We start from the raw sequence: 18,397 nt of genomic DNA on the forward strand, positions 1-18,397 counted from the left end.
CTGGCCTCAAACTCTGCCTGCCTCTGCCACCCCAAGGGCTGGAATTACAGTTGTGTGCCACAACACCTGGTTTAAAGCACTATCTTTTGATAGGTGTTTATATGAGTAGAATAGATACTTTTGTGGATGGTTAAAAAAACAAAACAAAACATGAGAACTTACAAAGGCTTTGAGTTAGAACTTACAAAGGCTCTGAGTCAGGAAAGTTCCTATAATATAACCCAAAATAAATGTCAGCCACTGAAAGAGAAACCTGTATATTATTAGAAGAAAATAAATTTATTTGTTCATTTGCTACAAATGCTCCAGGACCTTTTACTTCAAGTTCTGTTTTCTTGGCAGGTAGGCACTCCACAAAAGCAACAAAACACACAAAATACAATGTTCATCCAAATTTTAGTCCTAGAGTAAAAATGTTCCCATAACAAACTCATCAAAGGTCACAGGAGCAAATGTTTAGCTTTGTTACTTAAAATACATACTTTTGTTTCCTTAGCTAGATAATACAAAATAGTAACAGTATAGGCATATAATAGGATTAACAGGTAGCTAGAGTCAAAGAATCATATTCATCATCAATTTTTGAAACTTAATCATACACAATCCTTATCCACTATTGTAACTGAGAAAATGCTACATTTTTTCCTTAAACTTTATCTTGAAGATAGTTTTGACAAAAAGGCCTAAGAATGTAACATTTTAGATACATTTAGATAAAACCCATGACAGAACTGTTTCTCTTGTTCTAAAAATAAACAAAAAATTCAATACTAGATGTAGCTGACCTTTGCAACTTTGTGGGCTCTTTTCCCCACCCTTTACCCCACCGCCCACCCCCAGCTTCACCTCCTAACACTAGATAAGAGACAAACAAGGTCAGAGGGGAGAGAAATTAGGAAAATCCCTGAATCTAATTTCTTTCCTTTTCTTCTTTGATCACAGCTACTAGCAAACTGCAACCAACCTCCAGAAACTACTAACAATCACACACACCACCTTTCAGGACTACAGCATTTATATAACCTCCGAAAAGCTCCCAGAATTCCACAACATCACAGAACTGCAGAAACTATCTGCAGCTGGCAAAACCACGCTTATGTTAGAGCATGAGGCTGCTCTGGACAGTCGGAAGCAGCCTCATATCCCCAACACCTGGGATTAAAAGGAAACCACATTCTTATAATATTTCTGTATTTTTAAAGAAACCAAAATTCCAAAATTGTCTCTACAACCAGACCTGAGAAGCCCTCTTTTAAGTTGTTTTCCAGGGCTGTCTAAGACTCACAAAACTTACAGCCTACTGTTGTTGTCCTTGTTAACCCCCACCCGCCAGAGGTAGAAGGTGAAGTCCTTATTGCTGAAGACACTTCAAAACCAGGGCCCAGAGACCCAGCTGAACTGACCTGAAGCCCACTCCCTGTGGACTAGCTTTCACAACACCAGTAGGGACCATGGAAGCTTCTACCCAGTGATGATGCCAATGAACCACATCAACGACCTAGCACTAAAAACCTAGGTAACTACTCAGTGCTAGTGAAATTATGGTTACTGGAGGAGAATCTGAAACCAATTTACCAAACCAGCAAAATCCCTAACAACACTCTACAAACAGCTGTCCTTATACACACCCACAGATAAATACAGTCTTTGCCTCTTCAAGAAAACTAATCCTTGTAACAGAGACCGCTGCAGAGAACCACAACCAATCAATCTGCAGAGCTGTTGTGCAGCTCAGTACAATGGGTACATTTACAAGACACTCCCACACCTAAGGCTCAGGAACATTGCAGAAGACAGGGTGGAAAGATTCTAAGAGACAGAGAATCAAAGACTTTGCTATAAGATTTTGTCTCCTAGTAACATCATAAGCTATGCCTGTTAAGTCTCATCAACATAACTGCCTGAACATAAGCTGAACAAAAGATACCAACCAATATGCCAAACTGGACCAGAAAAAGCCCACAAGTCCTCAGCCCTACACACAGAATTACAGGCAACTAGGTAAAGCTGAGAGCAGGAGAGAGGCCTCTCCCCAAGGATGAGCACACCAATTGGCTTTCCAGTGCCAGTCGGTCAGTACTGAAAACATACACACAAGTGATATTATGTAACTAACAGATTGTTTAGGAATATGTACGTGCACAATACATATATGCATGCAATAGCAATTAATGAAAAAAGGGTATGAATTAGAAAGAGAGCATGGGAGATGAAAGGAAAGAGAGAGATGTTGCAATTAGACTACAATCTCAAAAAAGTAAATGAATAAAATTTTAGACTCTACTGTTCTATAACTATTTCTCATTTACAAAATATTTTGTTACTTTCCACAAAGGAAATATAATGTAATGTAATGAATAATGCATGTAAGTATTTAAAGGAGCCAGTAAGAACTAAATCTGGATTGAGTATTTTTTAATCAGGTTGGTGATTGTCAATGCATTATAAATATTATTTATGATAATAAAAATTACCTAAATGTACATATATGCACACATTCTTTATGTGTATCACACAGCTTAATTTAGTCCTTATTTTATTAAAATGTGGCTACTGAAAAATGTTTTTTAAAATGACTTATTTACTAACTGAAGATTTGCTCTCCTTTTTAATCAGTACTAATCCCAAATGACTTCCCTAGATTTGAAAACTGAGGATCACACTATCTTGAAATTCCCTCTTACTTCTGGACCAAATTTTAAGTAGGATGAAAAAAGATGGGATTTATGAGCTGGAAGAAGAAAACATGCACTAAATGCCCATTAGATCCCTAAATAACTTGATAATTTATCTGTATGTACTCTCATTGTTCATTTCACTAAAATTATGAATTATGCATTAACTGTAAATTTATGAATAAAGAAATTGAAATATAGAAACGTTGTGAAATACTGCATAGATGATGAGTATGTGGAACTTCTTTTAAGTCCCCAACAGGGTGCACAACTCCTGCAGTATCAGGTCTGTTCATGGAATGAATGTATAGCATGTTCCTATTCTATCTCCTTACTCCCAAAATATATATACTATGTTATTCTTGGAGAGAGAACACATCAGAAAGCAAAATGATAAGAAGAGACGCTACACTTGATCTTGGCCGAAAGCCCCAAAAGCAGCTAATGGATTAAGTGCTGGAGATACAGCTCAGGAATATGATACTTGCCTAGCATATTATCAAAACACCAAAGCATTAAAAACAAAATAAACCCACAACTATGAAACATAGGTTACATCCAACTATAATATCTAACCACTTACTAAGCTATGCCAAGTTTAGTTCTGCACATTGCTAGAAAAGAAATGCAGAAAAAGAATATTAGTCTTACTGTACAAAGAACCTTTCAACAAGGCAAAGACCACTAGAAATTACAGATGAGCCAGACTTGGTGACACACACCATTAATTCCAGTACTCAGAAGGCAGAAGCAGACAGATCTTAGAGTTCAAGCCTAGCCTGGTCTACATAAAGGGTTTCAGGCTAGCCAAGCCTATATAGTTAAGACACTGTCATTAAAAAACAAACAGAAAGTTTAATTTAATATTGGTAAAGCAAAGAGCAAGGTCAAAGACAACACAGAAACTATACCAAAAAGTCTCTAAAATATTTGTAAGTGGCAGTACAATAGGTTTTTGTTGTTGCTGTTAATATACATCCTCACAAGTCACTAAGAAAAACTGTATATATTCCAATAGTAATATTTAGAGAGAAGGTCACAATCATGCAAGTCATAAAACAATATAGACACATCAAAAAAAATCTTCATTAGCAAAAAACAAAATATTTCAAAATATATGACTATTCTCAGAATGGCAATGATTAACAGCATGAATAAGAGCTTGGAGAAACAAGCATCTTTTACAAAATTGGTGATAAAATATTTTCAGGGGATGTTGTGAACAGAACTCAGGACCTCATGCTTGCTAAGCCACACACTCTACCAGAGTTATGTGTTTTCAGCCCCCAAACACAATGGTAGCACAAATTTATGCATTTCTAAAGAATAATATAATAAGACTTATCAAAACTATGTAATTATTTGATTCTGCAAGTCCACTTGTAGAAATTTATCCTTTAAAAAAAGTATTCAATGTAGGAGCTGCAGAAGGGACTTGAGTAAAGTGCTTGCTGGGAAAGCATGAGGCAGAAGTGTGACTCAGGAAGACATCCCAACATTCTGGTCTTCATACACACCACGTGAGCATTCCAGACACAAGCAACAACACATACACATACATAATAGTCAAAAACATTATATACATTTTCACTTTATTTTGATAATCATAAATTATCAACTATCAGGAAATTGAATAAATAAATAAGCACTGAAGTGAAGCCATTAAAAATTATGGCTTACAGAAACATGTCAATTACTCACAAACTCAGAGAATTACCATATGACCCAGCAATTCCACTCTTAAGTATAAACTCAAGGGGTCTGGAGAGATGATTCAATAGTTAAGGCTACTGACTGCTCTTCCAAAGGAGTAGAGTTCAATTCCCAGCACACACATGGTAACTCACAATTGTCTGTAACTCCCAGATCGGACACCATCACACATACATTCAGGCAAAACACCAATACACATATAATAAAAAACTTTTAAATTAAAAAAAATTAAGTTCTAGATAAAAGAAAATATATACTCGAGAAAAATTAAAGCATATGTCCCAGCAAAAACTTACCAATGTTACAGCAAAAATGTTTAGACTAGTCCAAAAATATCCATATGCAATGCAAACAAAGGCATTTTATTTCACTGTACCAAAGAATGAGGACAACGCATGTAGCTCAGCCATGGAAAGATCGCCTAGTATACACAAAACCCTGGATTTAATCCCCAGCACTGCAAAGCTGGTATGGTGACACACAGGTCTGTAGTCATCCTTGGTATAACCTATACAACATACATGGCATGTTAGAAGTTAGCTTATGATTCAGAAGACCCTGTCGGAAGGAATGAAAGATGGATGAACACTACTACATGTTATCAAATGGCTTATTTTTGAAACATTATGCTCAATAAATCACGCATAAAAGGGTCACATATATGATTCCACTTTCATTAAATGCTTAGAAAAGACAATTCTTTAAAATCCCAAGTATGAATCCCAGCACTTAAGAAGCAATTGCAAGCAGTTTTCTGTGAGTTTGAAGCCAGCCAGAGCTACGTGGTGAAACCCTGTCTCAGAAAAAAAAAAAAAAGAAAAAGAAAAAAAGAAAAGAAAAAAGAAAAAAATTCAAACAACAAAAAATAGCCAGGAAATGGTTGATAGCTGCCACAGAAAGGAGAATTAAGAGCTGATATTTGATATCAAGTTTCTCTTGGGATTGATGGATATTCTATGCATAGGTAATATATTCACAATAATGTGGAGTTACTAAAACCATTGAGATATATTTTAAAATAGAAATTTAGCATTTTGTGATGTGGCACATACAAATTTGAGGCCACAGAGAAGAGGATACAGGCAGTCCAGACAGACTTGATAGGCTGAGGTCAGATGCTGGGGAGGAGGGCTCCCTTTCTGAGGACTAGGAGAGGGAAGGAGAGGGGGTGAGGGAGGGAAGGTGGGATTAGGAGGCAACGAGGGAGGGGGCTACAATCAGGATGTAAATGAATGAATTTAAAAAATATTTTAAGTCATTAAATGAAAAATAAACAAATAAATAAAAGAATTAAATAGGCCCTAAATTCAGAAAATGCAAGCCATTCCAGTAGAGGAAGGTACCAATCTATTTCCTTTTGAGGCAGTGAGATCACTATGTAGTCCTGGCTGGCCTGACTGGGCTCAAACTCAAGAGATCTGGAATGTTCTGCATCTCAAATGCTGAGAAAAAAGCATGTGCTGCCATTAACACGAAACTCTTAATTCTCTTCTCTGAACTGAGTCTTCATCATATTCTGTCATAGAAAATAACCAAGGTGCCTTGAAAGTTTTTTTATCCCAACATAAATATACTTTATTAGTAGAAAATTTCATACTTTTTAATGATATCTACCATCACTCCTTAAAACCTATTTCTTGACTTAACCATTTATACTTTAACTGTAAATTATAAAAGAAACTCTCCTTCTCATTCTCATTTCAACTGATTCCTATTGTCTACCAGATCAATATTTTAACTTAAAATTTTCATTTTACCTAAGACCTTCATATGTAAATATTGGCTTTACATCATTTCCACTCTTTCTCTCTACTCCAATTCCTCCTGTGTCCAACTCCTCCATGTGTCCCAACTCCCTTCCAAATTTAAAACTTATCACATATATGAATATGTGAATGTATACACAAACATGCGTGCGCACACGTACACACGCCCTACTAAGTCCATCATTTAGTGTTGCTCAAATGAACATGTGATTAGGGCTGATGACTAAGGACTGGGTATCAGGGGACCTGTCACTGGATAAAACTCCCCCCCACTCTCAGAAGCCACAGATCACCTAAACCTCCTAGCACAGGAGTGGGATCTTGCGAGCTTAAGCATCCACCTTGGCATATGAAATGGTATCATCATTATGCAGGCCTTGTTTAGATAGGCAACCATATTGTTGAGATGTCACTGTTCAGCTTCCGGTCATGTCTCTGTAGCAGGCAATCTGGTTCTCTGGGCTCTGACCATTTTTCTGACCCCTCTTTTAACATTTTCCCTGAACCTTAGATGTAGAGGGTTGTATTACGGATATACCAATTAGGATTGGGCATTTGCAGTCACTTGTCTTCTGTATTTTGAAGAGCTGTGAATCTCTGTAGTGGCCTCCGTCTACTGCAAGAATAAGCTTCTTTGTTGAGGACGAAAGCTGTACCTCTCAGGCTGGGCTGGTACTCAGGTTGTACAAACAAACCTAGGCCTTCTTCAAGTATCCAGGTTAATATTCTATTTTTTTCTGAATATCACAAAAGTTTATATAGCAAAATGTTTCATATGAAAATGTATATGACTCAAATCTACATCACAATCAAACAGTCCCTTTGGGGAGAGATGTGGACACCTCTGCTAAACAGACATTGTGTAGACTCTTTCCAAGGCTTCAAACATGGTGATGCTGTTTCCTCATATGACACCATTCCGATGTTATTCTGTTGGCCACTGGCTGCCACCTCTACACACATCAATCACAAGGTTCATAAAGGGATCAAAGCCCAGAGTACTCCTTGTACACGTCTGCCACCACTTAACTTCAATGATAACTTCTTGTCTGTAAATTTCTTCAGCTCAGGAGGGTGGACCTTGCTCATGGCGACTCCTTAGGCAGCTTAGCACAACAGAAAAGGGTGAGTGGCTTCCCAAACATGCCCAGGTTAATATTCTTAAAAATAAATTCCAGAAGTCAGGCATGGTAGCGCACAACTGTAGTCCCAGTCCCAGAGGCAGGCAGATCAAGTACAGGACAGTCAAAACTTGTCTTGAAACACAATAATAATAATAACTATAATAATAATGATAATCATAATCATAATTATCATTATTATTATAAATTACTTCAGAAATCGGGGTGTTTACCTGTACTCTACAAGACCCAGGTTCAATCCCTAGCACAGCAAAAAGAATGAGTAAGCTTTTCACTTTTTTATCAACCTGCACAAAGCTATACAGGATAGTATCTATTAGTAAAAGTAAGTGTGTGGTTAATCAATGAATAGCCTCTAAAATAAAGTCACATTACAACTTACAATTTAAGTATTATTAAGAGATCTCAATTTATGTATTTAAAAAAATACTTGTTGCTCTCAGAGGTTGAAATCTGTGTCAGTAACATAAGGACAAAATTAATATCCTTTATTAGGAACATATCCCACTTATAATCATGATTTAATTTGCCCTATTAACTTCATGTTTTTATTCAAGTCATGGAAGTTAACCAGAAACTAAACTGACTCTAAAAACGTAACATCTGCAACTACATATTTGTTGATGTAATTTCCACTGCTTACAATGGCGCTTATGAATTTAATATACATATCCTAAGTTCTTACTATATGCCAAGCATTACGTGCTCCCTATAATGTTTCAAACACTCAAGCCATAAAGATGGAGTATATATCATCTGTACTCTTCAAATTGACATCCTCTGGAAGAAAAGCCAAGGCATAAACCAGGTAATTATAAGACCCTACGGCAAATTTTGTCAAAGAGGAATACACAGGATGCTAAAGGCACACAAGAAAAATCATAAAGCAAAGCCTGGAAGTGTCACATAAGATTTCCCAGAGTAAGTAACACCTGAGGTGAATTATTAAAGAAGTCCGTGGGGTCATAAAGCATAAGGTACTGTAGGCACATTTAAAGCATAGACCGAACTGTAAATCACTCACTATGGCGAAGCTAGGGGATATGTGAGAGGAGAGAGTAATAAAACTGGCAAGGTAGCAAAGACAAGCTCTTGATGGGCCCTCCTAATAATGCTATGAAATGTGCTTCTTACTCTAGGAGACTAGGCAACATCCTGGGATGTCTTTCTTAAACTTGAGTTTAAGAATTACAACAACCTAATTGTCAATCTACCACTTAAAATGTGACCTTAATGAAATCTATTAAACTTCAGTATTCTCAAGTATACAATAAGGATTAGTAATATCAATTTCACCAATACTATAATAAGAAATGTTATTTCCTAAATCTAGGATAGAGATAGCAAACTGCTTATGACCTGACTTGATGGTAGTGATTTTTATATCCTTAAGTAATAAATAAAAAAAACAAAACAAAACTAAGCTGGATATTGTGACTCGTATCTCTAATTCTAATACTACATAGACAGAAGTCTTGAATTATCGGCTAGCCTGGGCTAAAGTCAAATCTTGCTTCAAAAGAAAGAAATAAAATTATAACAACAACAAAAAAGAATGCAACAAAGATCTTCCATGATCCACAAAATCAAAATATTTTTATCTCTTTACTGAAAATGTATTGACTCAGCCTAGCGCATAATGTATAATAAGAAAGTGGTAACTATTATTACAGTTGAAGCATTTTAAGTATGAAATGAAGATGCAATGAAATTTACAAAAATCTGTCCAGTGATAGCATGTATAACTAAACAAAAGGTACAATGACAGAAATTGATTAAAAAAAAAAAGATGTTGCTGTAACCTATTTTCTTGCCTTCCTTTCCTCTCACCATAAAGAGAAAAGAAAAAAAAAAAAAAAGACGTCTACCTCTCCTTACTTGTCCCTGTAAGTTAAAACCTATTATGTACTCTGGAGCAGCACTAAATGTAACTGCCAGTTAGGAAATGCACATGTTTGCTGTAACCATACTTAAATGCCCTATCAATGTAAAAATAAGCACTCTGGAGTCAAACATGACCCACTGTAGTCAGGAATGTTCAATATCTTTATGTGTATTACTACTAAGCAAGCTGCACTAGCTAGCAAATATTGAAGTTATAGCTTTTATTACAGATCTGCTAGGTACTGTTCTAAACACTTTGTGAGAATTATATCATTAAATCATTATTTAACTCTGAGGTAAGTGCTATTACTATCTTTTTATTACAGATGAAGATACTGAAACAGAAAAATTAAATAAATTTCTGATAGGTACAAAATGGAAAATGTAAGTCAAAGTCCTAACCTCCTAGAGAATATGAATTATATTGTCTATCTCAAAATATTTTCAAAAAGATTAACTTAGATTACATGTGTAAGGGTTATGGAGATGAATTTTCTTAGTCCTTGGTACTTAATAATCTAAAAAGTATTAGTTCCATTCCATAGTAAGGACTTGATCCAAAAGGGAAGGAAGGAGGGAAGGAAAGAAAGGCAGGCTGACTACTGTAACTCAGCGGCAGGACACACAGAGAGCATGCTCAGCATCCTAGCTTCCATCCTCAACATCACGTATCCTCATCGTATACAAAACGCTATGTGTGTCTGTCTGTCTTTCTCTCTCTCAGACCAGGCTGGCCTTGAACTCACAGAGATCTGCCTGCCTCGGCCCTCCCTGAATGCTGAGATTACAAAGTGTATACCACTGCATCAGGCTCAGAACACTATTTTAAATGTCTTTTAATTCCCTAAAGCACTAAGTTCAATAGCTTATAGCCATTAAAAAATTAATGAATATGTACTAATTGGATAGATATGGGTTTGATTTTGCCCTCCCCCTTTTAAATTATTTCCTTGAAAAACGGTGGTTTGCTGTATAGCAGAAACTTGACTGGAACTTGCTTCTGTCCTACATGTCTTTTAATGCTAAGACTTCAGGTAAGTCACCATCCATGACAAATAATATATTTGAATGTTTGGTTCCCCATTGGTCCACTGTATGGGAAAGACTAGGAGGTGTGGCCTTGTTGGAGGGAGTGTGTCACTGGGGGTAAGCGATGAAGTTTCAAAAGTCCACACCATTCCCAATTAGCTTCTCTCTCTGCCTCTAACCTGCAGATCAATAAACTCTTAGTGATGGCTCCAATGCCATCTTCCCTGCCTGCTGTCATGCTCCCTGCCATGATGGTCATCACTCTTGTTGATATAAACAAGCCCCAAATTAAATGCTTTTTTCTTTTCGTTTTTCAAGACCAAGTTTTTCTGTGTAGCCCTGGCTGTCCTGGAACTCACTCTGTAGATCAGATTGGCCCCAAACTCAGAGATCAGAGAGGCCTGCCTCTACCTCCTCAGTGCCTCCTAAACTCCTTGGATTAAAAGTGTGGGCCACCACCCCAGCTAAATATTCTCTTTTTTAAGTTGCCTAGGTCATGCTATGTCCTCTTCACAGCAATCCAAAAGGAACTAAGACACCCAGCTAGATATTTTTCCTGATTCAAAACATTTAAAGGTTTACTATGATGATTTGAATCTGAAATGTCTTCCTCTGCAGGCTGTGTTAAAGGCACAGTTAGCAGCTGATGGGCTCCAGGAAGAGGACTGTATCATGAGGACTTTCAACTCAGCAAGTTAATCTAACAGAATCATAATCTGAAGGCATTATGATATGTGAAGTGTTCAAATTTAGGAAAAGGGCCCGAGTGGATCATTGAGGACAAGTCTGGAAGGATATGCCTTGCCCCTGCTTCCTAAATAATAAAAAGTAAACAGCTTTTCTCTGCCTTGCCATGGTGCAAAAATTATGGAGCCTGTCAACTATGGACTGAAATCTTTAAAATCATGAATAAATCTTCCCTCCTTTGTTTCTCTTGGCTATTCTGTCACAGTAACAAAATAACTAGCAGTTTCCATTCTGTACAGAATTCACTATTTTTCATAAATTTATACACAGATGTTGCATTAAGTATGAAACTATAGGTAATTTTGGAAATTTTGTTCTAAGTATAACGAACATTATCTTTAGAAAGTAACAGATACACATGCACAGGTCTCAATAAGCTTTCAATGTCTCCTCTGCATCTTTCATATTTCTCTTTAGAACTGGGTATATTAATGGGTACAGAATGTGTCCTCAAATAGATTTTTAATTTTCAAGATGCAAAAGATTAAAGTTATTTTCCATGAAGAACTAAACTACTCAAAAATCTTCCTCAGAGGGGAGGGAGGCAGAAAGGAAGAGGAAGAGATGGCAGAAAGAGGAAAAGGAAGAGGAAAAAAAGGAGGAAAGGAGTGGAGAGGGGAGAAAGGGTAAAAGGAGAAATGAGATTCATAACCAAGACAAGTAATACTCAAAGATACAAAGTCAAATTCTTAGGTGAAAAGTAAAATGACCCAGAGTTTCACATTGTAAGATTCCTGGGCAATGAAAGAATAAAGTACAGATCAACTAAAAATGAAGTTGCCCAGAGGTAAAATTTACTTCAGGAACTAGATATCCGGTGTAGTAAAGATGTAGTATTTTCATCACAAAGCACAAAACACAGGTTAGTAATTATGTTTTTGTTTTTTACTTGATGACTTTCTAAATTAAGACTCACATAATTATTTTAATGACTTTAAAATTACAAAATAGCAAAAGCAAACAGTAGAACATGGCAAGGTTCACCTAAGTAGTGCTTCTTTAGAGTGTAAAATAGTAAGAGTAAAATAAAATTTTTAAAATGTTCTCTGTGAAATTGAACTCCAGAAACTGAAATTCAAAGTTCTGGCTCACAGATCCTAATTGATTTCAAAACCCAAGAAATAAATCAAACAGTCAGAACCCAGTAAACCACAATGACCACCAATGATTGCACAATAAAGGACATGCCTATCAAATGTAACAAAAACTGTAAGTTCTCATAAAACTGCAAACCTTTAAATAGTTGCTGAAATTCGCTTGTCATTCACATGGCAGAGTGGTGTGTTCCCCATTTTCCTGTGGCTCTTCCCTCCCTTCCTCCTAATTTTCCCTCAAAATTTTACTTTGAAGATGGAAAACAATTCTAAGTATTACAATTCGACTTTCAGATATAATTTTCCAAGTATGTACTATCATCTAAGCTAACACCCTGAAGCCTTTTGTTGCAATGATAAATTGTTTTCTGTTCAGGGCTATTTCTCACACTCATTATGTTTAAATAATGCTCCATGATAAATCTTTGTCAATGAAATTTTGGGAAATGTCCCTTTCCGTTCTGAAGAAATGGTCTGTGAGCAATAGGCAGACTCCCAAGATCCTTGGAGTGAAGGAGTCACAAAATTTAAGGAGCTCTAAAGTACATTACCACACAGAAAACAATCACGCTAGCAAAAAGGACATTCAAACTTCTGTGCACTATGGCACTAAGATTCTGTAGTGACTTTATTACCCTAATTGGCATTAGCAATAAATACAGAATTTCAATCACTCTTAATTAAAGGTATTTATAATGAATATTCTGGAAAGGTCATTTAAATCTCCTTTAGGTAGCATTACATTTTAAACCTTAAACAATATTCCATCTTGATTTGTTATAATTCATTTAGTTTAAACAAAAAGGATGAATATTTCCAGCATTAAAAGTTAGCTATCCAAACACTTGGCTTTTTGTTCGCTTGGAGTAGGTGGCTGGCTTGTTTGTTTGTTTGTTTGTTTGTTTCAGGGAAGGAGTGCTGTGGGTTGGTTTGGTTTCTGTGACAGGGTCTCAATATATAGCCTGGACTGACTTAAACTTCCGGGTTCTCCCTCAGAAAGGCTGGGATTACAGGATGTGCCAGCAGGCTGAAGAGGACGTGCGGAAAGGGGAATCCTTACTCACTGCTTGTGAGACTAAACTATTACAGCCATTGGAAATTACCTCAAAAAGTAAATAAATAAAAACCAGAACTATGCTATAAACCAGCTAAATCAGTCCTGGATATATAACTCTATAAGACTCTATAGCCTACGACAGTGCTAAACATGCACATTCATGTTTCTTGATGCTACACTCATGACAGCAAGGGAATGGACTCAGCATAGATGCCATGATAACAAGGAAAACACAATCAGTCTAGAGGCCTACAATGAAAATGTGGCATACATACACAATGAAATTTTACTCAGCTGTAAAGAAAAGTGAAATATGCAAGGAAATAGACAGGCCTGGAAAGCACTATATTAAGCCAAATGACCCAAGTGCAGAAAGACAGCCAATGTTCTCTCTTCATATGCAGATTCTAGCCTGTGGATATGTATGTGTGTAAGTGGGATAAATGTGGGGAAAGCCTGAAATTCTAGAATAGACAACAAGAAAGAGTCAAGAGATCCAAGGGGAGAAGGGAGGACAGAAGAGCATATGTGACATGGCACCAGGAAGTGGGGTAAGAGAACACAGAGGGTAGGAGGACAGGAGAGCCAGAAGGGAAATCAAAACAATCTTTTGTCTGAAAATGCCATTGTGAAAGTTAACATTTTTATATTAATTTTTAGGTAGATAAAATTATATTTTACCTTCTAATAAACCTGTCCCTACAAACGTGTATGTGTGCATATATATAATTTTTCACTGAATGTTTGTATATTTAAATTTTCACTGGATATAAACTTTAGGAAAACCTCACTGTATACTTTTTAAAAAATTAGAAAATACTAAGATAGTTGTTAAAACAAAGATAAGACCTAACTATGGAAATTGAGTGTTTTAAGATTCATTTTTTATTCTATATATATGTATCTATATGTGACTATGTCCACACAATGTTAAGTGCTCTCTGAAGCCAGGAGCTGGTGTCAGATTCCCTAGAGCTGGCATTGCAGTCAGTTGTGAGCTGCCTAACATGGGTGCTAGGAAGAGGACAGTGTTCTCTTAATCTGTCAACCACCTTTCCAACCAAAACTGGTATTTTTAAAGAGACAAGAACTTAACTCAATGAAATTATTCCCACATTCTCTCTGCTCTGTCTTTACCCCAACCCCTACCCCCAAAAGTAAAACAAACAACAAAAAACTTCTTAAATTCAAACCAAGTGAAATGCCTAGAATCTCAGTAGGGAGGCTGAGGCAGAGGGACTGCAAGTCTGGGGTAAGCCTGCGCTGCAGAGTAGACTCTCAAAACACAACCACACCATTTAAAAAGTATAGTTCTTTTAATCTTTCCTTTGGTTTTACTTTATACTCTTCACCATTTTGGTTTTCCAAAAACACAAATTAAATTTACATTTAAAAAAATTAAAATTCAATGAATAACAACACATTTACTACTCTACCCAAACCAATGAAAATAGCAAATTATTGTAAGATGGTAGAAAAGCTGAAAAGATACTCCTAAAGGTTTTATTTAGCAGAATCAGTCAACCTGAACTAAAAGAATTAAGTAACACTTTTATGACACTTATTCTATATGACTATATATAAAATCTAGTCCTTTGATCCATTTTAGTGTGTTTTTTATTTTATTTTATTGTATTTGCATTGGTATGAAGGTGTCAGGGTCTCTGGAACTGGAGTTACAGACAGTCGTGAGCTGCCATGTGGGTGCTGGGAATTGACCCCTTTGGAAGGGCAAGACAGTGAGTGCTCTTAACCACTGAGCCACCTCTCCAGCCTGAATTTTAATGTCTGATTGTATTCAAACATGTACAGAAGTTAGAATCGCCCCCTAGGGGCTATGCTATAAAATTCATTTAAAAGTAATTAAGCTAAGAGACTGTTCAAAAATAAATATATCATGTTTTGCTTTTTTTTTAAAATAAACATGCAAGGCTACACTCACAATTTTATTTCTACAAAAGGACATCTCATATGGCCACATATGCTTTATGTACATCAAAGGCCTCTGAAATACTTTTCCTTCCAGTGTTGGGAACCAAACCCAGGGCCTCATACACCCAAGGCAAGTTGCACACAAAGCTATATCATATCCCCAGCTGTATTTCTTGATCCCTAACTCACAATTACGCAATAGTGTTCCAGGTAACTAATGAATATTTGTACTTTAAAAAGCGCTTTTCGATACTGACAATCAGAGCTGTAGCATTCAGTAGTAAAAGAGAGCATCTACTATGTGCCAAGCATGTTTTCCCATCCTATTCTCACCACCTTACTGAAAGGTTATTACCTTCTCGATACAACAAAACAAAACAAAACAAAACAAAAAGATTTTCAAATTCTAGACATTTTGAGAATATGAGAATGCATGTGAATGACGGCCATGGTTTGAACGGGTCTGTAAAAGCCAAGTCCTTTTTTGTCATTCAGCGGCACACTTAGGCTGTTCCTCAAGGAGTTTTAATAGAAAACAGCTTTTGACCTTGCTTCTCCACCCTGCACCCCACCTTACTAGCGAACAACGTACTGTTTTTCTTTCTGAGACCAGGTTCAGAAAAAAGCAACCTCTGGCCATTACCGTGGCCTATAAGGCTTCAAATCTGTATTGTGTGACTCCACCTACAGACAAGATCCAACTTTTGTGTAGGCTAACTAAACACAAACGTAAAGAAAGTGAGGTAAGGCAGCAAATAAAATGCCGCTTATTTATAGACCTAAAATCTGCACACTGGCAGATTTAACCTTCATTTCTGTTTTGTTTAGACTCTTCGAAAATAGCTTTCCAGGAGCACACAATGAAATGACCATGGACGCGGCTAGATCTAGGTTTGGAGACTTGAGAAAAACATGTTTGGTTTTTCATGACTCTCTTGATGGACAGTTGAGATAACGAAAAGCTTTCAGGTAGCATCTAAGAATGCTCTAATGTGCTCTCACTGTGTACAAACAGCTCGGCTAAACTCCTGAACACAATCCTCCTAGGCAGTCTAAGCGAAATAAGCTGGTTGGGTTAAGATGACAGCTTTGGCAACTTCCTCTTCCTCACTGACCTCCTCCTCAGTTCGGCGAGTCCACGCCTTTCCCTCTAGGAGGCAGGATATAAGCAATTTCAAATTCACAAAACCGATCCAATCCCACCAACACCACAGGCCAAGAAGGCCAGTTTCCCTTTCTCTCCCCCCCCCCCACCCCAACCCAGGGTGATTTTTCTTAGTGTGGAAAAAATAATAATAATCTTACCAACAATAAAGTATCTACTGCAACAACAACAACAACAACAAAAACAAAGAACGCATTTACTCAATCTCTCCTCACACAGCCTTAAAGGAAGGACGTCAAGAGAAGATCCGAACACCCCGTAATTCCGAGATTTACTGTTTTGATTCACTTTCCCTCGGGTCCTCCCCCAGCCAGCCTGGGAAGGCCTGCAGTTAGAACGCCAAAAGATGCCTCCGTCTCCCCTCGGGGAGACGCGGGGGGGGGTTGGGGGGGCGGCCCAGGCGACCGCCATCCGCGTGTCCCGCCCCCGACCCTCACCTGGCCAGGCCCCGGGACAGCGCCCGGAGCCCGCGCGAGCCACGGCGTCCCGGGAGCGCCCGGGGGGGACCGGCGGGCAGGCGGGCGGGCGAGCGGGCGCGAAGACGGTTAGGCCGCGCTGCAGGCCGGCGCGCTTCCTGCCGCGGCCCCGGCCTCGGGAACCGCGGCCCCCGCCGCTCGCCCGCCCGCCTGCCCGCCGTCCACCCGCCGTGGGGGCCGCGCTCCCTCCCGCGTCCACGCCGCGGCTCCCCGCCGAGCAGTTCTCACCTGCGAGGCTCCGGAGCCCGGGGGCCTCAAAGCCGGAGGACCACGCCGTCGCTCAAGGGGTTCCCGACGCGAGGGGACCCCCTCCTCCTCCCCACACGCACACGGCCGGGAACCCGCGCCCCCTGAGGCGACGCGGGCCGGCTCCCGCCGCCCGACACACACACACACACACGCGTGCACACTCACACACACACACACACACACACACGCACGCACACCCACTCGCCGCGGGGCCGCCTCCCGCCCGTCCGCCCGCCAAAGTCCCAACTCACACACACCCACACACGTTCGTCCCTCGCCCACCTCACTTCCCCGGGGGGTACGCGCTCCCCTTCGCTCTACTCCCGGTCCGACGCCGGAGCACGGAAACACTCTACCTCATTCTCCTCCGCGGGCCCAGAAGGAGCAACAGCAGCCATTTCCCCGCGGCGGCGGAGGGGGGTACGGGGGGGGGGAGAAGAACACACACACACACAAACGCGCGCGCGCACACCAGGCCCCCACGGATGCTCCCCTTCCAGACCTCAGACGCAAACACAAACACCCACGCCCCGCTCGCCCGCTCGCCCGGGGCCGCGGCGGCGGGAGGCCCTGGTCCCGGAAAGCGGGCGAGCGCGCAAGGCCCGGAGCGGTGGCCCGCGTCCCCTTCCTCACCTGCATTCAGCGCGCCAGGGTCCGGGCGGCGACGGCGACGGCGGCGGCGGGGCGGCTGCTGCTGGGGCTGCGGCGGCGGGGGTGGTGGCGGCGGCGGTGGCGGCGGGGCTGAGGGCAGTAAAGACATGCAGGCAGCCCGCCGGGGGGAGAGGCACCGGCCGGAGGGGACGCGGGGCGGGCGGGCCGGGCCGGGCTGCCTTTGGAACCACCGAGGCGGCGGAGGGCGGCCGACAAGGGGGAGAAGACCAGACGGGGATCGGTAGGGGTGGGGGCGACGGGGATAGAGGAAGGGGAGGGGGGACGACGATCCGCGGGCCGCGCCGGACTGGGACGGCGGCGACCGGGGCGCGCAGGAGAGGGCCCTCCCGAGGTCGCCGGAGACGCGGCCGCCGCGGCTCCTGCTGCTGCTGTGAGAGCCTCGCGGAGCCCGGCCTTGGCCTTCCGGCGCTGAGGCTGCCGCGGCTGCGGGGCTTGCTGCCGAGCAAGGGTGCTGCGGAGGCCGGGGCCGAGCAGGGAGAAGGAGACGGACGCGAGCCTTCGGTGCCTTCGCTCTAATTCACACAGGCTCACACCCCCGAGGGCCGGGGGGAAGAGGAGTCCCGGCGCTATCGCTTTAGAGATTAATAACAAGGTGCAGAGAGTGCGAGGAGGAGAGGGAGGAGGGAGGAGGAGGAGGAGGAGAGGGAGGAGGAGGAGAGTTGATTGACGTGGAGGGGCTGGCGGGAGTCAGTCACTCCCCGGCGCGGAGGGGTGGGGTGAGGGAAAGGGGCGGGGCTCCGCGCTGCGGGAGGTGCGCGTGCGCGCCGGGCCGCCGAGCGGCTCGCTAGGTTTCTTC

The 18,397-nt window shown here is 40.7% G+C and overlaps 1 protein-coding gene across 6 annotated transcripts in view; it reads right to left on the reverse strand.

Moving 5' to 3' along the window:
- Positions 1 to 18,112, reverse strand: part of CNOT6L (CCR4-NOT transcription complex subunit 6 like) — an 84,956-nt gene extending 66,844 nt beyond the window's left edge. For 3 of the 6 annotated variants that reach the window (XR_014775099.1, XR_014775100.1, XM_084759922.1), the window contains exon 1: positions 17,286 to 17,367. Coding sequence is in view for 1 of the 6 variants with exons in the window: in XM_084759922.1 (XP_084616048.1) it covers positions 17,286 to 17,290 (5 nt within the window). In the remaining 5 variants the exon portion in view is untranslated. Of the gene's footprint in view, positions 1 to 16,908; positions 17,121 to 17,211; positions 17,234 to 17,285; positions 17,368 to 17,562 lie in introns of those variants that run through there. The other 3 variants (XM_084759925.1, XM_084759924.1, XM_084759923.1) reach the window with 3 other exon arrangements.
- Positions 18,113 to 18,397: the final 285 nt, after the last annotated feature.

Source organism: Acomys minous (assembly GCF_964271855.1).
Source record: "Acomys minous genome assembly, chromosome: 15".
Taxonomy (NCBI): domain Eukaryota; kingdom Metazoa; phylum Chordata; class Mammalia; order Rodentia; family Muridae; genus Acomys; species Acomys minous.